This window comes from Stomoxys calcitrans, chromosome 2 (assembly GCF_963082655.1).
Source record: "Stomoxys calcitrans chromosome 2, idStoCalc2.1, whole genome shotgun sequence".
NCBI lineage: Eukaryota > Metazoa > Arthropoda > Insecta > Diptera > Muscidae > Stomoxys > Stomoxys calcitrans.
Genome location: NC_081553.1, coordinates 62494473 through 62522386, shown reverse-complemented (window position 1 = coordinate 62522386; position 27914 = coordinate 62494473). Strand labels below are relative to the sequence as shown.

The window sequence follows — 27914 nt, the reverse complement described above, 5'->3', positions numbered from 1 at the left end:
AGAGGTGTTTGCGACTATTTCCAATGTTTCGTCGATATTGCCTTTCACAACGAACAACTTGGCAATATTTCGAAATGTTACGCAAAGGCGATAACAATTCGCCGACTGTATAACAAATACCTCATACCAAAAAATGTATTCCCATTTGAAAATAGTCTAATAACCGTCACCGCAACTGCATCTATTGCAAACGCACCATAAATAAACTTTGCAATTGGAGTTAAGAAAATATTAAATAAAATACAGAAAATTTGCTAATATGAGTCCCGCGCCGCATTATTTGTTCCGTTCGATTGTAACACTTTTCCTTTTCTTGCTCATGGTGCAGTCTCAAGAAGTGGAAGAGAAAAGTTTTTCCACCTCGGTCGCGGGTATGGAACAACTGTTGATTACCGAGCAATTAATGATCGATACAGTTGATAAATATGCCGATGAATTACAGGCAAAAGTCGATTCATTGAAAAAGTGAGAATGAGAAAAGTAATTTGAGTACAAAGTGCTAAGTAAATAAGTTATTGTAAATCAACTGAGTGAACATGCCTCCCATGAAACGTCATTGGAGGGGCTGGTGATTTCGAAATGTTAAATGTGTTGTGGTTTAGTCTACTGTTAAAGATCACTAGAGAAACATTTAAAAAATGTCAATGGTATTCTGGAAAAAATCAATAGTTTTTTTTTTCCTGCAAACCCAAGAAAAAATTTATGAAAATATGTGATTGTGGATAAACTTGTTGATGGGCTTCTAAAATAAAAAGTGGAGCATAAGCAGGCAATTTTTTATATTACGGGTGAAAAAAAAGTGATAAATAAAAGCTGCCCGGACGAACTTAGCATGCTTGGATTCCACCACCATAGATTCTGCTAAAAATTTATACCAAAAATTAATATAACATAAATTCAGTTGAATGGCATAATTTTAGTCTACATACCAAACTTCTGTCAAACCAACAAAAGTTAAAGCTTCTAGGAACCGAGCAATGATAATCGAGAGACCGGTTTACATGAGAGCTATATGCCAAATGCACAGTTATTGGAAGTAGTAACAGAATACCGCATGCAAAATTTCATCCAAATGCGGCTTGTAAGGACTCGAGAAGTCAAATCGAAATAGATCATCGATTTGGGAGCTATAACAGGTTATAGACCGATTTGGACCGTTCTTGGCACAGTTGTTGGGTGTCATATCAACACGAGATATACAAAATTTTAACCAAATTGATATAGCTGCCATATAAACCAAACTCCTAATTTGACACTCCAGAGGGTGCAATTTTTACTCCATTTGCCTGACATTTTGGAGGTGGTATTTTTCTATGACTTCAATAGCCATGACAAGTACAGTGCATATCGGTCAATAACTTGATATAGCTCATTTACATATTTAACATGTAACAGCGTGTTAAATTCGGCTGGGCCGAATCTTAAATACCCTCCACCATGGATCGCATTTGTCGAGTTCTATGCGCAGTATCTCTTTTTAGGCAAACAAAGAATATTGAATAAGAACTGTTGTGCTATTGGAGCTATATCAAGTTATAGTCCGATTGGGACCATAACTGAATGCTGAACATTGTAGAAGTCATTGTGTAATATTTCAGGTTCATTCGGATAAGAGTGGTGCCTTGTACGGGCTGAAGAAGCAAAATCGGGAGATAGGTTTATATGGGAGCTGTATCAAGCTATTGATAGATTCAGACCATATTAGAGTCGTATGTTGAAGGTCATGAGAGAAGCCGTTGTACAAAATTTCAAGCAAATCGGATAGGAAATGCGCCCTCTAGTGGCTCAAGAATTCAAGATCCCAGATCGGTTTATATGGCAACTATATCAGGTTATTCACCGATTTGAACCATACTTGGCACAGATGTTGGAAGTCATATCGAAACACGTCGTGCAAAATTTCATTCAAATCGGATAAGAATTGCGCCCTCTAGAGGTTCAAGAAATCAAGACCCAAGATCAGTTTATGTGGCAGCTATATAAAAACATGGACCGATTTAAACCATACTTAACACAGTTGTTAGAAGTGACACAAAAACACCACGTGCACAATTTCAGTGAAATCGGATAAGAATTGCGCCCTCTAGAGGCACAAGAAGTCAAGACCCAAGATCGGTTTATATGGCAGCTATATCAGGTTATAAACCTCTTTAAACCATACTTGGCTCAGTTATTGGAAATCATACCAGAACACGTCGTGCAAAATTTCATTCCAATCGGATAATAATTGCGACCTCTAGAGGCTCAAGAAGTCAAGACCCAAGATCGGTTTATATGGCAGCTATATCAGGTTATGAACCGACTTGAACTATACTTGGAACAGTTGTTGGATATCGTGACAAAATACTTCGTGCAAAATTTCATTTAAATCGGATAAGAAGTGCGCCCTCTAGTGGCTCAAGAAGTCAAGATTCAAGATCGGTTTAGAAGGCAGCTATATCATGTTATTGGCCGATTTGAACCTAACTTAGCACAGTTGTTGGAAGTCATAGCGAAACACGTCGTGCAAAATTTCATTCCAATCGGATAGGAATTGCGCCTTCTAGAGGCTCAATAAGTCAAGACCCAAGATCGGTTTAAATGGCAGCTATATCAGATTATGCACCGATTTAAACCATACTTGGCACAGTTGTTGGATATCATAACAAATCACGTCGTGCAAAATTGTATTCCAATCGGATAAAAATTGCGCCCTCTAGAGACCCAAGAAGTCAGGACCCAAGATAGGTTTATATGGCAGCTATATCAAAACATGGACCGCTTTGGCCCATTTACAATCCCAACCGATCTACACTAATAAGAAGTGCAAAATTTCAAGCGGCTAGCTTACTCCTTCGAAATTTAGCGTGCTTTCGACAGACAGACGGACGGACACGGCTAGATCGACATAAAATGTCACGACGATCAAGAATATATACTTTAAGGGGTCTCAGGCGAATATTTCGAGTAGTTACAAACAGAATGACGAAATTAGTATACCCCCATCCTATGGTGGAGGGTATAACAAGGACGATCGAGACATCGGTTTACATGAGAGCTATATCAGATTATAGACTGATTTGGCACAGTTGTAAGAAGTTGTGACAGAACACCGCGTGCAAAATTTTAGTGAAATCGGACAAAAATTGCGGCTTGTAAGGACTCAAGAATACAACGGTAGCATTTCTTGACTTTGAAGGTGATTTCAATAAAGTAAAACCGGAGTTGAAGGAGTTGGAGTTTCTAGGCAACAACTCTACCATAACAAAGTTTATTAATAACTTACTTACTAAAAGATGCATTACGGCAGGCTTGGGATCTGTGAAGCTAAAATGATGGGTCAGCAGAGGAACTCCTCAAGGAGGTATACTGTCTCCTCTACTTTGGAATATAGCCATTAATAACAAATTGTCACTGGAAGAAAAAGGCGTAAAAGTGGTAGCGTATGGTGATGACGTGGCAATTGCGGTTAGCAGAAAGTTTCCCAACTCTCTAAGAGATATATTGTACTTCAGGAAGCTCTACGTGCAACAGCAAAGTGGGCTATCGAAACTGGTTTAGATATAAATCCATGCAAGACAGAAGTAGTTCTTTTCAGCAGGAGATACAAGTTGCCTACAGTGGAACCTGTCTCCTTGGGTGGAGAGAATGTTCCATTTACAGAATGCGCCAAAAAAATACCTGGGTGTTTAGCTGGACAGAAAATTGAACTTCAAATCCAACACTTTGGAAAGGGCAAGAAAGGCCACTCTTGCCCTATACACCTGGAAGAGAGCCATTGGCAAAAGTTAGAGATTTAGATCGCGTGTCATGCATTGGGTATATACTGCATATACTATATGGTGTTGTGGTCTGGTGGACAGCGCTTCAAAAATCCACCTACTGCTCAATACTTAACCAGATCCAAAGGATCGCTTTGAGGACTACACCATCCGATGCACTGAATTCAATGCTACATCTTATGCCTCTGGACATTGTGGCTAGACAAATTTCAGCGACTACTGCCCTGAGGTTAAGGGAACTTGCTCATTGGTCATGACGCAGCTACGGACTACCTGAGCCGCCATTCCTGATAGAACCGATTGGAACAACGATATCCCTATTAACAGAGGTTACATAGACTTCTATACGGATGGTTCCAAACTAAACGACCTGGTGGGCTTTGGGGTGTACTCTAAAGATCTAGAACTGGTCACATCGAAAAGGTTACCCGACCACTGCAGTGTGTATCAAGCAGAGATCCTTGCAATTAAGGAAGTGGTGGAATGGCTAAGATATAATGTCATTACGACGATTGGCATAAATATCTTCTTAGACAGCTAGCCAGCCATTAAATCCCTGGAGAACGTATTTCTGAACACAAAAACCGCCCTCGACTGTCGTAGATCTCTCAAAGAGATGGCTGAACAGTTGAAAATTCACCTGTTCTTGGTGCCGGGCCACAGAGATATCCCAGCGAATTGTAAAGCGGATGAGCTTGCGAGACTAGGAACTACCCTACACATTCCAGGGATACTGGAATCGGTGGGTATGCCTCTAGCAATATGTAAGCTATGTTTTTGGGACCAGACCGGAAGGACAATGAATGATAAATGGTCACAAAGCATTCCAAAACTATGTGACCTAGACTTGAAGAGGTCTACTGCTTTGCTGACATTGGCTAGAACAGACGTCTCAGTCTTTGTGTCCCTTATGACAGGGCACTGTCTAATCGAAAAACATGCTGCCAGACTGAAGGTTGCCAGCAACGACTTTTGTAGAAGATGTGAGGACATCGAAGAAGAAGAGACTATAGAACACCTTCTGTGTGTGTATCCCGCACTAGCAGTTAGAAGGAGTTACACTTTAGGTTCTCATTTCTTTGAAAACCAATCTGATTTTGCGGATGTGAACATTGGCAAGTTATTTGGCTTTTTAAGGTGATCTGGATGGTTCAAAGGTAGGAACTAGAAGGCATCGTCCTTCTTCTGTTCCTGTGATATCACAATGGACGAAAACGTTTAAGTGTGTCTGATGGCAGACTGCTGCTTAAACCTAACCTTACCTAACCTAGGGACTCAAGAAGTCAAATCGGGAGATCGTTTATTTGGGAGCTATATTAGGTTATAGACTGATTTGGACTGTACTTGGCACAGTTGTTTAAAGTCATAGCGGAGTACCTATTCGGACCGTTCTTAAAACAATTATTGGAAGTCAGAACAGAACAATATATGCAAAATTTCAGCCAAATTGGACAAAAATTGCGCCTTCCAGGGGCCCAAGAAGTCCCCCCAGAAGGATACAAATGTACGACCATAGCAATACGGGGCTAAAATGAAAAATCTTTTGGAGTAAAGGACGAATCTGATAACAATATTCGGGAAAAAGTGTTTATGGGTCACCTCTCCCCCATCAAACCACCAAAATAGGACGTATTTGCTGATGGGGTTCAAATAAGAGGTATTTTAGAGTAGAAAAAGAATCTGATATATATTTTCAGGGCCAAGTCAGTGAGTGGCGGCCCCATCCTTCAAAACACCCCCAAAACGTTCATGTTTCTCGACTATGGAAATATGGGCTAATTGGGAGTAGACTACGAATGTGATATCAACATTCGGAACCTGCTTTCTAAGCGACGTCCCACTCGCAAATAGGACGTATTTGCCCACCATGACAATTTGGGTCTTAAAGAGAGTGGTGCTCGATATTGATAGTTTCTAGGGCCCATACCCCAAACCGGACATATTTGCTGACTTTTGAAATAAGGGGTTTAAATAATATCCAATTTTGGGGCCAATGGCAATATGGGGTCCAAATAAGGGGAGGGTCCATCCCCCTTCCGATACCGAAAAACTATATAGCCTATGTTTCCTTCAAGACCAACCCCACAATATGCGAAAATTTCTAAAAAAATCGGTTCTGCCATTTTCCAGTCTATATAGGGAACAAACAAACCGAGTTCCATATATCCGTGATTGGCTAATGTGCCCATTTTGGGTGTTTTTTTGGGATTGGGCTGACCCCCTATACTTCGACATGAATTTGTATGCCAGATGCGTTATCTACTCCTGCATACTTTTCATTTGATACCCGTATTGTCCTTATCGGTCCACTTTTGATTTTGGGTGGTGTTTTTAGGGTAACGGTGGATGGTCCGCCCCCTTCCGTTGCCAATAAATTATAAAGCCTATTCCTACTTCCTCACCATATTTGTAATCTACTCCCGAATACCTTTCATTTGAGTTCCATATTGTCAGGATTGTCAAATAATCCTATTTTAAGGAGTTTCGGGACTGGGGCGGCCCCCAGGTACTTGGACCCAACTTTTATTACGAAATACATACTCTTCTCTTGAATACCTTTTAGTTGAATCCAATATTGTCCCGATCGGTTCACTTTTATATTTGGGTAGTACTTTTTGGGTAAGGGGGAGGGTCCGCCCCCCTTCCGATATCAAAAAATTGTATAGCCTATGTTTCCTTCCAGACCAACCTACACCTATAAGAAGAAGATATGAGTTCTTCAACTAAGTTCGTGTGTGTAAATTTGTACCAGAATTCAGTGTGGTGGGTTCGCATATCATTCAAATCTTTGAAATCCATTTAATTTGCAAACAAATATCAATATAGACTATGGAGACAATGTTGTAAAATGGAGACATTCAACAAAACAATTCATTTATTCAATACTTACAGTTAATCTTTGTAATACACTATTCGTCCTTTTCAAAAAATCTAATCACTAAAATGTTCATGCAGATTGGTCAGCGAGTTTAGAGAAGAGAATCAAAAAGGTGTACAAAACCCAGAAACATATCTCTCCAATCCCCTCAATGGATTCTCGCTGATACGACGTATGCACTATGATTGGTACAACATTGAAAAGTATCTGACACGACCAACGGGTGAAAGTAAGTCCCACTTATGCCGACAATGACAATTTCTTGTTAATACTTTACAATTTGTATTCTCTCCCAGCTTTCATTGATATTCTAAGAAAGTATCAACCTGAGATGCCCACAGCCACAGATTTAAATGAAGCTTCACAGGCCATTGTAAGACTGCAGTCGACTTATGATCTGGAGGCCGAAGATATGTCTAAAGGCATATTATTTGGCAAGCAATACGAGTGAGTTGAACTTTGAAAGTGGCAAAAAACGATTTTTACCATGCGCATCTTTTATCCCTTTAGTGCCAAACTTTTGCCCATTGATCGTTACTTTATTGGAAAACATCTTTTTGATAGAGCCAACTACTTTCAAGCAGCCTTCTGGATGTTTAGCGCCATAGAAGCTTATGAGTCAAACAATTACATGCAAGTATTGGATTTTGGCCACGAGACTATATATGCGCTGTATGCTGCAAATCTTATGTATCAAAGTACTGATTAAATTTTTGGGCAAGTATTAGCATGCGGTTCTACCTCTATTTTTGTTCAAACTTTGCAGATCGCCCTCAAGATGCTTTGCTTACGATTGAGAAGGCCTGTCAGCTTCGACCAAATGATGCAGCTTTGGAGGCAAAGAGAGATGAAATGAGGCACCAAGCTGAAATAGTTAAAGGACCTCCAATAGAAGTAAGGTTTCTTTCTAGGTGACAACTTGTCATTTTATGTACTCATTATCTCCTAAGGAAAATTTTGTTTCAAGATAAATGAAAACAAAAACTCTGACTCTCCAGGGAAACATTTTCGCCACAAGAAACCATTGTCTCCCCCACTGAAACCTTGATTGAAATTATGACTTTGCTCGAACGATCCTAATTTGCATAGCCTTGCCTACCTTAAAATATTTGAACATTTCTATACCCTCCACCACAGGCAATCCCATGGCAGCCGGTTGTATGTACCGGATTGACCCGATGGATTCCTTCATCGGCAAGGGTTGCCTCCTCAGTGTACAACACACTGCTACAACAACAACAACAACTCCACCACAGGATGGGTGTATTCTAACATCGCCATTCTGTTCGTAACTTCTCGAAATATTCGTCTGAGACCCCATAAAGAATATATATTTTTGATCGTCACGACATTTCGATTTAGCCATGTCCGTCCGTCTGTCTGTCGGAAGCATGCTAACTTTCGAGGGAGTAAAGCTAGCCGCTTGAAATTTTGCACAAATACTTCTTATAAGTGTAGGTCGGTTGGGATTGTAAATGGGCCATATCGGTCCATATTTTGATATAGCTGCCTTATAAACCGATTTAGGATCTTGACTTCTTGAGCCTCTAGAGGGCGTTATTCTTGTCTGATTTGCCTGAACGATGTATTTTGTTATGATTTCCAACAACAGTGCTAAGTATCGTTCAAATCGGTCCATAACCTGATATAGCTTCTTGAACCACTAGAAGGCGTAATTCTTATCCGATTTGCCTGAAATGTTGCACGAGGTATTTTGCTATGATTTCCAACAACTGTGATAAGTATGATTCAAATCGGTTCATAACCTGATATAGCTGTCATATAAGCCGATAAGGGGTCTTGACTTCTTGAGCCTCTAGTGGACGCAATTCCTATCCGATTTGGGCGAAATTTTGCACGACGAGTTTCGGTATGACTTTCAGCAACTGTGCTAAATATGGTTCAAATCGGTCCATAAGCTGATATAGCAGCTATATAAACCGATCTGGAATCTTGACATCTTGAGCCTCAAGAAGTCGCAATTATTATCCGATTTGTCTGAAAGTTTGTACAACGGATCCTCTCATGACCATCAACATCAACAACGTGTTTATTGTGGTCTAAATCGGTCTATAGCCTGAAATAGCTGCCATATAAACTGATCTGGAATCTTGACTTCTTGAGCGCATAATTCATATCCGATTTGGCTGAAATTTATACAGGTCTCTACAATCCCATGGCAGCCGGTTGTACGCACTGCATTGACCCGATGGAACTCTTCATCGGCAAGGGCGGCCGCCTCAGTGTACGTGTTCGTCTTTTTTCCTCATGGGAGAGGCACATCCCGGAGTGCCTTCTCCGCACGCTTCTGGTCCGTGTCGGGATTAAAAAGTACCCCGAATCCTGGTTTTATTCGGTTTGTCAGAATCGCCTCCATCATCGGTCGGTGTCGTTGAGGTGTAACTGGTGCATGGAGTGGGTACATTTCCGATCTTGTTCTGGCCTTCACTTCACTGCGGGAGTATAGTCGTACTGAATATGATGCAAGGTGCTGCTGTGCGAACATAGCCAGCAGCGGGTCACAAGCGTCGTCGTCGTCGGACTATGTGACCCCCCTGACCTCTCCCGTGCAATATACGCAACAGCATCATACCGGCCCCAATATTGCCACGCCAGTGCCGGGAAGTGTATCATTTTTGCAACTAAACAACAACGGACTCTGTGGCAAGATCGATGAGATTGTGGATTTCATGAGTCGGAAAGATATTTTGGTTGCAGCAATCCAGGAGACAAAGCTGACCAACACCTGCAGCTTGCACAGTTGTCACGGATACAATGTGCTACGTAAGGATCGCTCAAGGAATGAAGGTGGGGCATTGGCCTTCGTGATACACCATTCCGTGCAATATAGACCCATCTCGTCTGCTCCTGGCGCTAGTGACTCTTACATGGAATGCATGGGGATAGCAGTCAGGTCTGGTACTGCCAAGATAGAGCTATACAATGTGTACATACCGCCGGTTGGTAGCTGCGTCCCGATTAATGCCCAAGCTTAAAACCCCGACATTAGTGGGTTACTATCAGGCCATAATCGTCTGGTTCTAGGGGACTTTAATGCGCATCACACTTCATGGCATTCTTCCCTAGGTAACGACCGGCGTGGCATAGCTTTAGCAGAGCAGATAGAAGGCTCCACGTTTTGCATGTTGAATGAGGATGCCCCCACTAGGATTATGGGGAGGTGCAGCAGCTCTCCAGACATTTCCATTGCATTCCTTGATCTCCTGAGTGACATATCCTGTCAAGTCGTCATCTCTTTGGCTTCATAACCTCTGAGCGCCGGACGTTTAACAATCAGAAGAAGGCCGATTGGGCTGGCTTCCGAGAGTATACCAATCGCCGCTTCTGTAAACTCCCCTCGGATGTACTAGTTGCCGAGAGGAAATTCCGAGACATTATTAACGCAGCAGCCGAACGCTTTATACCAGCCGGTCGAATACACCATGTGCGACCCAAAGCAATGTATCTTAGGCACCGGTATAGGCAAGCTGTGGTCTACTTTTAAGTCACTCTCGAACCCCGGGATGACAGGACTTCAGTCACTTTTGACGAAGTTACCGTGATTGATCCGAAGAAATGCGCCAGGTTGTTCAATCGTCAATTTATTATGCATCCAGAGAGTGATAGGACAAGGAGCACAGCCATTCGTCATATTCGTTGTCCCCGAGCCGATGGACAGCCATCACAATTTACCGTGGGCGAAGTTACGACTGTCATCCGTGGCGCCAAATCATCCAAGGTGTTGGTCCCCGATGGAATCTCTACATTGAAATTGAAGTATCTGAATTTACCTGGAATTGAGTACTTTAGCACTATTCTCAACCTGTTTTTGAACACTCCTATAGTTCCCGATGTGTGGAAAATGGGCAGAGTGATCCCGCTACTGAAGCCTGGAAAGGACCCGAGTTTGGGGGAGTCGTACAGACCGATTTCCCTTCTCTCACCAGTAGCAAAGACGCATGAGGCATTACTCCTCCCGAGCCTGGTAGGTGGATTTCCATTCGCCGAGCATTAACATGGATTTCGAAGACTGCATACCACAACAACAGCTTTGCATACCACCAGCGCACACATTTGACGTGGCTAATCACCCCAGGCCATGTGATACAACGGTCCTCGTGACACTAGACCTATCGAAGGCATTCGACAAACTATTTGAGGACATCGCCAACATGTCCCTCCAGCCAGGCCTGTCATTTAGGGATAGGAAGTCGAAGCACTGTAGAGTGAAAGAGGGAGTTCCCCAAGGTTGGGTGATATCTCCAGCACTGTTTAACTTCTACCTATCCTCCATTCCAACACCTTCAGATGGCATAGAGATCGTATTATATGCGGACGATTGTACGATCATGGCATCAGGCCCCTTATCCATTGTTGACATCTGCGATAGGTTGAACGTCTACCTCAACGAACTTGCCTCATATTTCGCTGCAAGAAATGTGAGGATATCTGCCACCAAATCTTCAGCCACATTGTTCACTACAAACACGCTTGAGGTGAATACTGAGCTGACTGTGATGGTCGATGGAGAAATGATTCCGACCATCAAGTGTACCCAAATACTTTGCGTCACATTTGACAGCACTTACACATTCTCCCCACATGCCACAGCAATTTGCGATAAAGTCAAAAGTAGAATCAAGGTCCTCAAGTCACTTGCTGGCAGCACTTGGGGTGCAGACAAAGAAACCTTGTTGACCACGTACAAAGCAATTGGCTGGTCTTTGGTAAGTTATGCAGCGTCAGTATGGTTTCATCAGCTTTGTGACACGTAGTGGAATAATATTCAGATCTGTCAGAATGCCGCCCTTCGAACTGCGACGGATTGTCTCCTCAGTTCTCATGTACACCACCTCCATCAGAAGACAAAGATCGTACCAGGGCGAAGATGCTGTCTAAGCAATACCTTTTGGGCTGTTATCGCAGAGACCATCCAAATTACATCTTGTGAATAGACCACCGCCCAGAAGCCTTAAGGCAGATCTACATGATCTAGAGCCTGTGGTTCAGCGCTAGAAAAGAGAACACCTAGATCAAGCGGCATATCAGACAGGTCTAGACAACATTCATGCAGACATGGTAGCAAATGCGGTAAATGGCTACCGGGTGAATGTAGTCCTTGGAGAACGGCCGCCTCCCATTGCACCTGAAGAAATTGATCTTCCCCGGCAAACCAGAAATTAACCTCCCCCGGCAAACCGCCTCAACTCCTACAGAGCAAGGATTGATGCGGACGTGCAAGATGTATGTCCCGATTTAAACCAGGCACCTCACGATACACGTCACCTGTTTAACTGCCCAGCCAGACCCACTCGACTCAGACCCAGATCTCTGTGGACGCAGAGTTCCTGGGTCGTGACACTCAACAGAATCAAGCAGACGAAAGATTAATATAACAAACTGCTACAGCAACAACAGGTCTGCCACATGTAATTTTCTTATGGTCCCAATCGGACCATAACTTTATATCGCTCTAATAACAGAGTAATCATTTTCTTTCATTCATTTTGGCCTACGAAGAGATGCCGGGAAAAGAACTCAACAAATGCGATCCATGATGGAGGGTATATAAGATTCGGCCCGGTCGAACTTAGCACGCAATTACTTGTTTTCATTACTCTAAATTTTAATTTTTTTTCCAGTACTCAAAGCAAGTACCCAGTACGTTTGAAGTTGGATGCCGCGGAGGCTTTGGTAACAAATTGTCGAAATTGCATTGTGTCTACAATACCACGACTTCGGCGTTTTTACGTTTGGCTCCCTTAAAAATGGAAATTCTGCATTTAGATCCATATATGGTGCTCTATCATGATGTTATGTCAGATCAGGAAATACGAGACCTCAAAACGTTGGCAAAACCCAATCTGAAAAGGGCAACAGTATACAGTGAAAGTGCTGCCAAATCGCAGGTGGTTGAAAGGAGAACATCGAAATTTTCATGGTTTCAGGACAACACCTCCAACACAACGTTAAGGATTAATCAACGCATTAGAGATATGACAGGCTTTGACATAGAAGGCTCTGAGATGTTGCAGGTGATGAATTATGGCCTGGGAGGACATTATGATACTCATTATGATTTTTTCAATGTATCGGATGTAAGTTGATACCTGAGTGCTACAAAATTACCTTTAAAATGGTTAAGAATATTTTCCTTGTTTCAGAACGCTGAAGTTGTTCGCTTGCAAGGTGATCGAATCTCAACTGTTTTGTTCTATGTAAGCGGAAGATGTCACTTTAAACCTTTGGAGTTTTATTTTGATTAGATTTTCCTTTTAGATGACCGATGTAGAACAGGGAGGTGCCACCGTATTTCCCAATATTCACACTGCAGTCTTTCCACAAAAAGGCTCTGCTGTAGTATGGCATAATCTGAATAATGAGCTTAAGGGTGATTGGAAAACCCTGCATGCTGCCTGTCCGGTCATTGTGGGCTCCAAATGGGGTAAGCATCTTCTATGAGTATAATTTCAAGATCAAGTATTAAGTTGAGTTTTTCTTGTTTACAGTCTGCAATAAATGGATACGTTCAAAGGCTCAAGTCTTCAGAAGACCCTGCTATATTTAAAAATTTAAAATTGTGATAACATTAAAATTCCTTTTTGTATGAAAAAAAAAACTATTTTACATTGTGAGTTTCTCTGGAGGGAATAAATGAATAGCCAAAGAAATAAGTCTGTTGATATCAGCAAACACTGTCTGCTGATATTAAATTGAAAATTGTAAACTTTTGAATGAATCCATAAAAAAATTTTGAACTTCAAAACAACAATTGAGGCATTTGCAAAAAATTATTACTGTCCCATTGTCAGCAGACTTTCTGCTATTACAGCAAACATTTTTATTGTTTTTAATAACAAATTTCTCTGAGTGAAGCCCTTCAAGTCCGCAGAGCCCATTTTCAGTAGGCGCTCGAATATTTAGCACACAGAAAGAAAAATGTATATGAGATTAACGATTTTGTCTTTACATTTATGAAAAAAATGTTTAATTACCTCCCAATGAAACTTTTCATAACATTTAGGAAACCGTTTCATAAAATTCAAATTAATGAAACATGTCGTAACATTTATGAAAATCAAGCAAATAGTTTATGAAAATGTTCATAACTTTTATGAAACATTTAAGAAAAAATTTCATAAAATTTTTTATATTCATGAAATCCCATTCTATGGTTTTTGAAATGTTTATAAAAATGCATATAAAGAGTACATTTTAAAGGTTGATTTTTTAAGAGATATACGAAAGTTTATCATAAAATCTATATTTTAATCGATAGTACGGTCCTTGTAAATTAATGTTTGAAGATTGACCGTGACTGCGCCTCAAATGGTCCATCCACTAAATCCAATTTTGTCATACTGTTTCCAACACTTCGGTCGGTATCTCACGAATAAATGCTTCAATGTTGTCTTCCCATGCGTCAGTTAAAGCGGGATTATCTGTATAGACATGGGCTTTAACATAGCCCCACAAAAATAGTCTAAAGGCATTAAATCGCACGATCTAGGGGGCCAATTGACCGATCCCGTAACTCGCCTCTCAATAAGTCCATTGTTATGCGTGCTGTGTGGCATGTGGCACCGTCTTGTCCACATGTCATGCAAGTCAAACTCTTGCATTCTGGTCAAAAAAAAATGGATATCATTTCACGATAGCGCTCAACATTCACTGTAACGTTTCGATTCGCATCATCTTTGAAGAAGTGCGATCCAATGATGTCACCAGCCCATTTACACGGGAGATCGGTTTATATGGGAGCTATATCAGACCGTACTTAGTACAGTTAGAGAAAATCATAACAGAACATTACATGCAAAATTTCAGCCAAATCTGACAAACATGACCGCATCCAAAGACACGAAATCAAATCGGGAGATCGGTTTATATGGGAGCTACATCAGGTTATAGAACGATTAGGACCGTACTGGGCATAGTTGTTGGAAATCATAACAGAACACCGCATGCAAAATGTTAGCCAAATCGGAGAATAATTGCGGCTTGTAAGGGCTCAAGAAGTCAAATCGGGAATTCGGTTTATATGGGAGTTACATCAGGTTATAGACCGATTCGTACCGTACTTGGTAAAGTTATTGGAAGACATAACCGAGCCCTATCCGCAAAATTTTAACTAAATCGGTCAAAAATTGCGGCTCGTAAGAGCTCAAGAAATCTGAAATCTGAACCGATATGGCCCACGACTTACATCAATATTAAGTATCTGTGCAAAAATTTCAAGCGGCTAGCTTTTCGCTTTCGGCCGCTGTCGTGATTTCGACAAACGAACGGACGTGGACATTGACATGGACGTCGAGACGATCAAGAATATTCGTATAAAGTACCTGATACTATATAAAGTACCTGAAACTATATAAAGTGTCTGGTGCTATATAAAGTACTTGGTACAATAGTACCTGGTACTGTATAAATGACCTGGAACCAAATAAATTACCTGGTACTATATAAATTACCTCACACTATATAAAGTACCAGGTGCGATAAAGCACCTGGCACTGTATAAAGTATCTGTTACTCTATAAAGTACCTGGTACTGTATAAAGTATCTGTTACTCTATAAAGTACCTGGTACTTTATAAAGTACCTGGTACTATATCATAAAAATTTCTAAAATTTTGTTATACCTACCACCGAAGGATGGGGGTATATTCATTTAGTCATTCCGTTTGCAACACATCGAAATATCCATTTCCGAGTCTATAAAATATATATATTCTTGATCAGCATAAAAATCTATGACGATCTAGCCATGTCCGTCCGTCTGTCCGTTGAAATCACGCTACAGTCTTTAAAAATAGAGATATTGATCCGAAACTTTGCACAGATTTTTTTTGTCCATAAGCAGGTTAAGTTTGAAAATGGGCTATATCGGACTATATCTTGATATAGCCCCCATATAGACCGATCAGCCGATTTAGGGTCTTAGGCCCATAAAAGCCACATTTATTATCCGATTTTGATGAAATTTGAGACAGTGAGTTGCGTTAGGCCCTTCGACGTCCTTCACCAATTTGATTGAGATCGGTCCAGATTTGGATATAGCTGCCATTTAGACCGATCCGCCGATTTAGGGTCTTAGGCCCATAAAAGCCACATTTATTATCCGATTTTGCTGAAACCTGGGACAGTAAGTTCTGTTGGGCCCTTCGACATTCTTCGTTAATTTGGCCCAGGTCGATTTAGATTTGGTATAGCCGCCATATAGACCGATCCTCCGATTTAGGGTCTTGGGCCCATAAAAGCCACATTTATTGTCCGATTTTGATGAAATTTGGTACAGTGAGTTGTGTTAGGCCCTTCGACGTCCTTCGTCAATTTAGCTCTGATCGGTTCAGCTCTGATCGGCTGTCATAAAGACCGATCCTCCGATTTAGTGTTGTAGGCCCATAAAAGCCACATTAATTATCCGATTTTGCTGAGTGAGTTGTGTAAGGCCCTTCGATAGCTTTCATTAATGTGACCCTGATCGGATCAGATTTGGATATAGCTGCCATATAGACCGATTTCTGGATTTAAGGTTTTGAGCTACCTTAAAAGGCGCATTTATTTTCCGATTTCGCCGAAATTTGGGACAGTGAGTAAAGTTAAGCCCCTAAACATACATCTGCAATATGGCATAGATCGGTCCAGATTTGGATATAGCTGCTATATAGACCGATCTCTCGGTTTTAGGTTTTGGGCCCATAAAAGGTGCATTTATTCTCCGATGTCGCCGAAATTTAGGACAGTGCTTTGTGTTAGGCTCTTCGACATTTTTCTGCAACTTGGTCCAAAATCGGTCCAGCTTTGGATGTAGCTGTCATATAGACCGATATCTCTATTTAAAGTCTTGGCCCCATAAAAGGCGCATTTATAATCCGTTTTCACTGAAATTTGCAACACTAACTTATGTTAGGCTTTTCGACTTTCGTGTCGTATATGGTTCAGATCAGTTTATTTTTAGATATAGCTACTGTATTTATTAGTATTTGGTCCAAATCGGAACATATTTCGATATACTCTGCTATGGGACATAAGGTATGCCATTTTCACCGGATTTTGATGAAAGGTGGTTTACATATATACCCCTGGTGGTGGGTATCCAAAGTTCGGTACCCTGCCGAACTTTACGCCTTTTTACTTGTTTTATGTTAGGTTATGTTGAAAAGAGCGTGCAGATTTTAATCAGCCCCGTGCCACTATGGACATACACCTAACCCAGTTATCGACTTGTTGTGCGCTCTAAAAACTAAAAAGTAACCTCGAAAAAGTAAATTTTAAATTAGGAATTCCGTGCAACTTACAAAATCCTTAATTGTTTTCCACACCACTCCCCTATGTCGGTTCATGTCTGGTATCGTGTTCCACCTAAGTACCGGTGTCTGTTAACCGCGAACGCCGGGTAATGACATAGGAAATGCTTCAACGTCTCATCATTTTCCCCACATGCCCTACACATGCTAGTCCTATGTGTCCCGTTATGACATCAAAAGCTATACACACCTCCTTTTTACTTCCTTTCAGTATTAGTCTCGTCCTCTCAAGATGTGGATCACCCCATAGTATTTTCGCCGTCCTACCGACAGTTTCGTTGTTCCACAATGTTGCATGCGCATTGGTCGCCCACTCCCTTAACTCGGACCGCGTGGACCCGAAAGGCTTCGGGTTAACCAAGTATACTGACGGCAGTAAACTTGGTAAGGAACAGGGGCAAACTTCTCACATATCAATGAGTGTAGTCCAATTCAAGTTTAAGCTCAATGATAAGGGGCCTCCTTTTTAAAGCCAAGTCCGAATGGCTTGCCGCAGTGCAACACCTCTTTGGAGAGAAGTTTTACATGGCATAGTACCTCACAAATGTTGCCAGCATGTTGCACCGCTGAAAATTTTTTCTGATGGTCTCACCAGGATTCGAACCCAGGCGTTCAGCGTCATAGGCGGACATGCTAACCTCTACGTGTGCTAAGGTGGCCTCCTGGTAATAATTTGTCTTTATAGAAAATTTCACTACATTTTTGTAGGAAAAATTTCTCAGAAGCTCTTTCTTTAATGGCAAATTTACTGCCTTAAAAATTCTCAAAACTGTTGTTATAAAAATTCAATGACTATTAATTTCGAAAGATTTATACCAATATTTCGCCTCGAGAGAAAATTTACCGAAATTTTGGCTTTAGAGAAAAATGCACTGAATGTTTGTTCTTAACAAAATTTTTATTCACATTGTGTCTTCAGTAAAAAACACTTAAATGTAGTCTTTAGAAGAAAGTTCACTAAAATTTTTGTTTCTAGAGAATAGTGATTAAGAATAATCGTTAAATGTTTTACATTTTGCCACTAAAATACAACACTTCAACTCAAATATATCTAAACGTTGTTAATACAACGTTCATTTATAAATAATGTTAAGTTCTTTTAGAAACCTTCTTCGTTACTTATCTTTCAATCTGCGTTTTTAACATGCAATCTGCGTTTTTAACATGCAAATTCCACAATCTGATGAAGAAATTTGCAAAATTAGAATTCATAAATTGGCTCTCCGTTACGTCTGATGGTGAAACTTTTGTATCTGAGTAGCTACACGCAAAAAAATAATTCATTAGCCATAAACGAACTTTTCGACAAATAAACTTCTTTTGTGGAAAACATTGGGACTTTGTTTACGATAAAATAGCGAGAATTTGTGACGAATGTAAAGTATGAATATTTGTTTATATTGTAATATATTGTCAAACAATCTATAAGCTGTAGAAAATCTTGTTGCCTCCAGGCTGGTGCCATTTGGTGCGAGTTTTTCTTATTTGTGAATTTTAAATCAAAATGTGGCAAATTAAAGACTAACGTTTGAGGGTAAAGGGAATGTTGCACAGTTACTGTGAAAATAGTACTTCCCTAATAAAACACATTTATTTGTCACAAAGATATTCCAAACGCTTTATTTTTTTCCGTGTATTTATTGGCTTGATGGTGTTTTAAAGTAAACGATACAACATTATCGTTGTCAATATTAAAATCAAAAATGAACGTGCCATTTTACTTATTATCCAAAATTGTAATTGGGAGATGTTTGCGACCATTTTCATCCAAAGCTTAGCACAGCCGTCGACAGTTTGTAGACTAATACTTCTTTCCTAAAGAGTATTTTAATTTAAAAATAGTCCAATAATCGTCGCCGTAACCGTAACTGCATCTATTGCAAGCGCAAAGAGAACATAAATTGCAATTAGAGTTAAGAAAATAAAAAAAAAAAATTAAAAAAAAAACGGAAAACTTTTCAACATGCGTCCCGCACCAAAATTTTTTGCATTTTGTTTAATTGCACATTTTTCTCTATTCTTGTCCATGGTGCAGTGTCAAGATGTGGAAGAGAAGAGTTTCTCCACCTCAATCGTGGGTATGGAACAACTTTTGATTACGGAGCAAGTTATGATCGAAACGCTTGATAAATATGCCGACGAATTACAGGCCAAAGTCAATTCATTGAAAAGGTAAGAAAAAAAAAAAGTGGTTAATAAATATCAAAAAGTGGGTTAAGTTCGATAGCACCAATTCTGTATATCCTTTATCTAGTACTAGCCGAACCGGATCCGCTCCGTGGACCCTTCTTTAATATCTTTTTAGGGTGGCGACACTTCGCCCTGAAAACGGATATCGAATTCGTGCCATTGTAGCCTATGACGCTGAACGCAAGACAAAACGGTGTTTATCCCCTCTTAATGTTGGCGTCATTTGCGAGGTACAGTGCCATGCATAGTCTTAAAAAAAAATTTCCCCAAAGAGATGTCGCACTGCGACATGCCGTTCGGACTAGGCTGCAAAAAAGGTCCCTTATCATTGAGTTTAATCGTGAATCGGAAAGCACTCATTGAGAGAATTCGCTCCTTCTCGGTTCCTTGTGGTAATGTTCTTCCTTAGGGTAATGGCATCGCAGACATTTCGGCTTAAATATGAATATCAAACTCGTGCTGCACTTCCAAATCCCTTTAATTTGAGCACCATAATGCCAAGGGCGGTAAATATGAACCGTTTGGAGGGTGTTAAAGGGCTGGGGCGGCCACCGGCACTTTACACTGAAAAAAAGATATCAAATTCGTTCTTTATTCCCAACAGAAATGAAGTTTAGTTTAGGGGGTACTTTAGAGCGTACCAACAAAACACTTGGCTGCAAAACTGGAGGGGGAGGGGGCCACTGGGTATTTGGATCCAAATTTTAATACCATATTCGTTTCCTGGTCTCCAATACCTCTCATTTGATACCCTTATTTTGCCCATCGGACCACTTTCGGAGATGGGTAGCGGTTTTGGGATACGGGGGAGGGGGGAGGGTCCGCCTCCACGCGATATCTAACAAGTAAAAGCGTGCTAAGTTCGGCCGGGCCGAATCTTATATACCCTGCACCATGGATCACATTTGTCGAGTTCTTTCCGGCATCTCTTCTTAGGCAAAAAAGGATATAAGAAAAGATTTGCTCGGCAATAAGAGCGATATCAAGATATGGACCGGTTTGGACCACAATTAAATTATATGTTGGAGAACTGTGTAAAATGTCAGCCAATTCGAATTAGAATTGCGTCCTTTAGGGGCTCAAGAAGTAAAATAGAGAGATCGATTTATATGGGAGCTGTATCGGGATATAGACCGATGTAGACCATAAAAAACACGTATGTTGACGGTCATGAGAGGAACCGTTGTACAAAATTTCAGGCAAATCGGATAATAATTGCGACCTCAAGAGGCTCAAGAAGTCAAGATCCCAGATCGTTATATATGGCAGCTATATCAGGTTATGGACCGATTTGAATCATACCTGACACAGTTGTTGGATATCATAACAAAACACGTCGTGCAAAATTTCATTCCAATCGGATAAGAATTGCGACCTCTAGAGGCTCAAGAAGTCAAGACCCAAGATCGGTTTACATGACAGCTTTATCAGGTTATGGACCGATTTGCACCATACCTGACACAGTTGTTGGATATCATAACAAAACACGTCGTGCAAAATTTCATTCCAATCGGATAAGAATTACGCACTCTAGAGGTTCAAGAAGTCAAGACCCAAGATCGGTTTATATGGCAGCTATATCAAAACATGGACCGATATGGCCCATTTACCATTAGAAGTACTTTTGCAAAATCTCAAACGGCTAGCTTTACTCCTCCGGAAGTTAGCGTGCTTTCGGCAGACAGACGGACGGACATGGCTAGATCAACATAAAATGTTGCGACGATCAAGAATATATATACTTTATGGGGTCTCAGACGAATATTTCGATTATTTACAAACAGAATGACGAAATTAGTATACCTCCCATCCTATGGTGGAGGGTATAAAAATAATATAAACTATGTTTCCTTCCAGACAAACGTACACAATCTATGAAAATTTAAAAAAAAGGGTTCAGCCAATTATCATATAGTCATAATGGGTCTAATGGCGTTTTTGAGGGGTGGCGTGACCCCCTATACTTCAATCTGATTTGGTATGCCAGATTCGAAATCTACTTACGAATACCTTTCATTTGAGCCCCATATTGAAATGAAATTCCAATATGTCTGTCTGGGGGGGTTTTGGGGTTGGGATGGCCCGATGGGTACTTAAACTCAAATTTAATACCATATTCGAATTCTACTCTCCAATACCTGTCATTTGATACCTATATCATCCCGATCGGTCCACTTTTGATTTTGGGTTGTGTTTTTGACAGAAGGGGGAGGGTCCGTCCTCCTTCCGATACCGAAAAACTACACAATATCTGAACATTTCGAAAAAATCGGTTTTGCCGTTTTCCAGTCTATCCGGAACAAACAAACCGAGTCCCATATATGCGTGATTGGCTAATGTGTCCATTTTGGGCATTTTTGTGGGGGTGGGGTGACCCCCTATACTTCGACTTGAATTTGTATGCCAGATTCGTTATCTACTCCCGCCTACTTTTCATTTGATACCCATATTGTCCTTATCGGCCCACTTTTGATTTTGGGTGGTGTATTTAGGGTAACGGTGGAGGGCCCCCCCCCCCCCCCCCTTCCGTTATCAATACATTATAAAGCCTATTCCTACTTCCTGACCATATTTGTAATCTACTCCCGACTACCTTTCATTTGAGTCGCATATTGTCATGATCGTCAAACTACTGCTACTTGGACCCAACTTTTATTATGAAACTCGCACTCTTCCCTTGAATACCTTTCATTTGAGTCCCAGATTGTCCTGATCGGTGCACTTTTATTTTTGGGTAGTATTTTTAGGGTAAGGGGGAGGGTCCGTCCCCCTCCCGATATCAAAAAATTATATAGCCTATGTTTTCTTTCAGACCAATCTACACAATCTGTGAAAATTTCAAGGTAATCGGTTCAGCCGTTTTTGAGACTTTACGGAACAACCCGACAAATTTATATATAAGATAGGTCTGCGAAGGAGATCTTATTTACATATTCTGGGGTTTATATTTAAACATGAAGCTTCGTTTTTATCGGGAAAAATAAGTAATCAGTTAGATTTTATGCAGGTTAGCAAGCGAACTAAGAAAGGAAAATCAAAAAGGTGTACAAAACCCAGAATCATATCTCTACAATCCCCTCAATGGATTCTCGCTGATACGGCGTATGCATTATGATTGGAACAATATTGAAAAATATTTGACACTGCCAACCGGTGAAAGTAAGTCCCACTTGTTCCAGCATTGACCTTTTCTTACAAATATTTTGCAATTCTAATTCTCTCCTAGTTTTCATTGATACCTTAAGAGAATATCAAGTCAAAATGCCCACAGAAACTGATTTAAAGGAAGCTTCACAGGCCATAGCAAGACTTCAGCAAACTTATGACTTGGAAGTGGAAGATATGTCGAGAGGCGTATTATTTGGCAAGCAATACGAGTGAGTTTGGCCAAAAATTACTCAAAAGAACATTTATTGAATAGCTATTTTTTTCCCTCCAGTGCCAAACTCATACCTATTGATCGCTACTTCATAGGAAAACACTTTTTCGATAAAGCAGACTATTATCGTGCAGCCTTATGGATGCGTAGTGCCATGAAAGCTTATGAGTCTTCGAATTACATGCAAGTATTGGATTTTGGCCAGGAGACTATATTAGCGTTGTATGCTGAAATTCTATTGCATCAAAGTACTGATCTACTTTTTGCTTTTAGCAAGTATTGGTAAGAGATTCTATCTCTATTTTTGTTAACATTTTACAGATCGTCCTCAACAAGCTCTGGTTGCCCTTGAGAAGGCTTGCCATCTTCGACCATATGATGCAGATCTGGCAAACAGGAGAGATGAAATTAGGCAGAAAGCAGAAATCGTAACAGGACCTCCGATAGCGGTAATGTATAAGTAGTTTAGAAAGTACATTCGGCCGGGCCGAATCTTATATTCCCTCCACCATGGATCACTGCAATTTGTCTAGCCACAATGTCCAGAGGCATTAGGTGTAACATTAAATTTCGTGCATCAGGTGGTGTCGTCTTCACAATGCACAAACAATTCGTTCTTTGGATCCGGTTGAGTATTGAACTCACCTACTGTTCACGTTTGAATCGTCGCACAGTGTTGCCAAACGAAATAATTTTGGAACTTTTGAGGGGGTTGTGATATGTGCACGAAACTTACATAATAATTTTTTCTGAGTTTTTTACAAAAAAAACCCAAAATACCCATTTTGGTTAAAAATGGTTTCCACATCGCCACCACCGAAAGATGGTAGTATATTCATTTTGTCATTCCGTTTGCAACACATCGAAATAACCATTTCTGACCCTATAAAGTATATATATTCTTGATCAGCGTAAAAATCTAAGACTATCTAGCCATGTCCGTCCGTCTATCTGTTGAAATCACGCTACAGTTTTTAAAAATAGCGATATTGAGCTAAAACTTCGCACAGTTTAATTATTTGTCCATAAGCAGGCTAAGTTCGAAGATGGACTATATCGGACTATATCTTGATATAGCCCTCATATAGACCTATCCGCCATTAAGGGATTTGGCCCATAAAAGCGACATTTATTATCCGATTTTGATGAAATTTGGGACAGTCAGTTGTGCTTGACTTTTCGACATCCTTCTTCAATTTGGCCCAAATCGATCCACATTTGAATGTAGCTGCCATATAGATCGATCTTCCGATTTATGGTATTAGGCCCATAAAAGACACAATTTATTATTCGATTTTGCTGAAATTTGGAACAATCAGTTATGTTAGGTCACCCGACATCTTTCTTCAATTTGGCTTAGATCGGTCCAGATTTGGATATAGTTGCCATATAGACCGATCTCTCGATTTAAGGCTTTGGGCCCATATAAGGCACATTCGGGACAGTGAGCTAAGTTTAGCACCTCGACATACTTCTGCAATATGGCCCAGATCGGTCCAGATTTGAATGTAGCTGTCGAATATATATACCGATCTATCAATCAGAAGTTTTGGGCCCATAAAAGGCGCACTTAATGTCCGATGTTGCCGAAATTTTGGACAGTGAGATGCGTTAGGCCCATCGACATTCTCCTTTAATTTGGCTCAGATCGGTCTACTTTTTGATACAGCTGTCAAATAGACCGATCTCTCGATCTAAGGTTTTGGGCTCATAAAAGGCGCATTTGTTGTCCGATTTCGTCGCAATTTGGGACAGTGAGTTGTGTTAAGCCCCTCGACAACTTTCTACAATTTGGCCCCGATCGGTCCAGATTTGGATATAGCTGCCTATAGACCGTTCTCTTGATTTATTGTTTTGGACCCCTAAAAGGCGCATATATTGTCCGATGTAACCGAAATTTGGGACAGTGAGTTAAGTTAAGCCCGTCGACATAATTCTGCAATATGGCACATATCCGTCCGGATTTGGATATAGCTGCCATATACACCGATCTCTCAATTTAAGGTCTTGGGCCCACAAAAGGCTCATTTATTATCCGATTTCGCTGAAATTTAAGACAGTGAGTTATGTTAGGCCTTTCGACCACCTTCTTCAATTTGGCCCCGATCGGTCCAGATTTGGATATAGCTGCCATATATACCGATCTCTCGATTTAAGGTCTTGGGCCCATAAAAGGCACATTTATTGTCCGATTTCGTCAAAATGTTGGAAAGTGAGATGTATTAGGCTCTTCTACATTTTTCTGTAACTTGGTCTAAATCGGTCTAGATTTTGATATAGCTGTCATATAGACCAATATCTCGATTTAAAGTCTTGGTCCCATAAAAGGCGCATTTATAATTCGATTTCGGTGAAATTTTACAAATCCGTCTATATTTGGTCTAAGTCTAAGTACCCATCGTGCCGCCCCAACCCCAAACAGACATATTAGACGTTCATTTCAATATGGGGCTCAAATGAAAGGTATTCGGGAGTAGATTTCGAATCTGGCATACAAAATCAGATCGAAGTATAGGGGGTCATGCAACCCCCCAAAAACGCCATCAGACCCATTATGACTATATGATACTTGGCTGAACCGATTTTCTTCAAATTTTCATATATTGTGTACGTTTGTCTGGAAGGAAACATAGGCTATATAATTTTTAGATTTCTGGGTTCAAGTATCCAGCGAGGCCTCCTTCCCCTCCTTCCGCTCCAACCCCAAAACTCCTCTAAACAGATACATTCGAAGTTAATTTCAATATGGGACTCAATTGAGAGGTATTAGGGAGTAGATTACGAATATGACATTAAAATTTGCGTTCAAGTCTAGATGGCGCTTTTTCTTCTAAATATACGTCAAATGGGTTAATTGACCCATTATGACATTATGGGACACAAATGAAAAATATTTGAGAGTAGAAAACGAATTCGATATCCAATTTGGTACCCCCTAAACTGAACTTCATTTCCATTGGGAATAAAAAACGAATTTTATATCTATTTTCAGTAGAAAGTGCCGGTGGCCGTCCAGCCCCAAAACACCCTCCAAGCGGTTCATATTTACTGGTCATGGCAATATGGGGCTTAAATTAAAGCGATTTGGATATAAGTCGAAATGTCTGAGGTTCCATCCCTCCCCTAATGAGAGCAATACCCTAAGGAAGAACATTACCACCAGGAATCGAGAAGGGCCAAATTCTCACACATCACTGAGTGCTTTCCGATTCAAGTTTAAACTCAATGATAAGGGACCTTCTGTTATAGCCGAGTCCGCACGGCATCCCGCAGTGCGACACCTCTTTGGGGACATTTTTTTAAATGACCATCCATGGCATTGTACCTCGCAAATGTCGCCAACATTAAGAGGGGATAAACACTGCTTTGTTCGATGTTCTCGACAGGATTCGAATGCGTTCAGCGTTATTGGCTACAATAGCACGAACTTGATATCCGCATTCAGGACGAATTGTCCCCACCCTAAAAAGATATTAAAGAGTTAAAGAAGGCGCAGCGGAGCGGGCCCGGTTCGGCTAGTTATATATATTCAGCTTAGAGCAAGTGTTTATTAATATTGGGTTGCCCAAAAAGTAATTGCGGATTTTTTAAAAGAAAGTAAATGCATTTTTAATAAAACTTAGAATGAACTTTAATCAAATATACTTTTTTTACACTTTTTTCCAAAGCAAGCTAAAAGTAACAGCTGATAACTGACAGAAGAAAGAATGCAATTACAGAGTCACAAACTGTGAAAAAATTTGTCAACGCCGACTATATGAAAAATCCGCAATTACTTTTTGGGCAACCCAATATATTTGTAAAATTTTTGTTTCTCCAATCAAATGATTTCTTTTTTTCCTCAGTATTCAAAGCCCTTACCCTCCAAATACCAGTTAGGATGTCGCGGAGAGTTCCAAAGCAAATTATCAAAATTGCATTGTGTCTACAATACTACAACATCACCATTTTTGATCTTGGCACCACTAAAAATGGAACTTTTAAGTTTAGATCCGTACATGGTGATATATCACGATGTAATGTCGGAGGTAGAAATTCAGGAGTTGAAAACGTTGGAAAAACCAAATCTAAAAAGAGCCAAAGTTGGAAGAGCTGCCAAATCTCGAGTAGTTGAAAGAAGAACATCGAAATCTTCATGGATTTCAGACAACAAATCCAATACTACGCTAAGGATTAATCAGCGCATAAGTGATATGACTGGCTTTGACATAGAAGGCTCTGAAGCGTTGCAGGTGGTGAATTACGGCTTGGGAGGACACTATGATACTCATTATGATTTCTTCAATGTATCGGATGTGAGTTGACATTAGCTAAATGGTATACAAAATGTATATAAAAGGAGAAGTATGATATGTGTATAACACTATATTTACTTATTTATTTATTCAGCTTATAGAAATATAAATATTGGCTACTAAGCCCATCACCAAAATAATAAAAATATATATTTTTCATTTTAGAATGCTGAAGTTATTAGACTGCAGGGCAACCGCATCTCAACTGTTTTGTTCTATGTAAGCAGTATTTGTAAGAAAAATCCTTTAAGGGTTTATTTTAATTTAAAATTTTTTTATTCAGCTGACTGATGTGGAACAGGGTGGTGCCACTGTATTTCCTGAACTCGAGACAGCAGTCTTTCCACAAAAAGGATCTGCTGTAGTATGGTATAATCTGAATAATGAGCTTCGGGGTGATATGAAAACCTTGCATGCTGCCTGTCCTGTCATTTTTGGATCCAAATGGGGTTAGTAGCTAATGTGAAGACATGCAATAGATCATGTTTTAAGTTGGATTCTTTTTTTTTTTTTTTTTGCTTACAGTGTGCAACAAATGGATACGAGCCAACGCTCAAGTCTTCAAAAGACCTTGCTATATATAAAACATGTAAAAAGGCGTTAAGTTCGGCCGGGTCGAACTTTGGATACCCACTACCTCGGGTATATATGTAAACCACCTTTCATCAAAATCGGGTAAAAATTGCATACCTTATGCCCCATTGCATATCGAAATATGATCCGATTTGGACCAAATACTAATAAGTACAAGTCACAGTTCAATTGTGTATAACAAAATATTGGTCTTGGTTTTGTAGCTATATCTAAAAATAAACCGATTTAAAACATATACAACATGGAACATAACATAAGTCAATGTGTCAAATTTCAGTTAAATCGGAATATAAATACCCCGTTTTTGGGGCCAAGACTTTAAATCGAGAGATCGGTCTATATGGCATCTATATACAAATCTTGATCGATCTAGACCAAATTGGAGAAATATATGGAGGGGCTTAACTTAACTCTCTGTCCCAAATTTCGGCAACATCGGACAATAAATGCGCCTTTTATGGGCCCAAAACGTTGAATCGAGAGATCGGTTTATATGGCAGCTATATC

At 40.2% G+C, this 27914-nt stretch overlaps 1 protein-coding gene across 1 annotated transcript; it reads left to right on the top strand.

The window, feature by feature from the left end:
• Positions 1–118: 118 nt before the first annotated feature.
• On the top strand, positions 119–27397 carry LOC106082715 (prolyl 4-hydroxylase subunit alpha-1). Its single transcript, XM_013245393.2, has 19 exons — positions 119–465; positions 6717–6868; positions 6936–7086; positions 7150–7337; positions 7406–7533; positions 12282–12737; positions 12804–12857; positions 12919–13084; positions 13149–13196; positions 18308–18330; positions 18985–19121; positions 22147–22298; positions 22366–22516; positions 22579–22766; positions 22840–22967; positions 26364–26813; positions 26979–27032; positions 27097–27262; positions 27339–27397. Exons 1-19 carry the CDS (start codon positions 260–262, stop codon positions 27395–27397), a joined length of 3057 nt encoding a protein of 1018 aa, XP_013100847.2. The 5' UTR covers positions 119–259.
• The last annotated feature ends 517 nt before the right edge of the window (positions 27398–27914 follow it).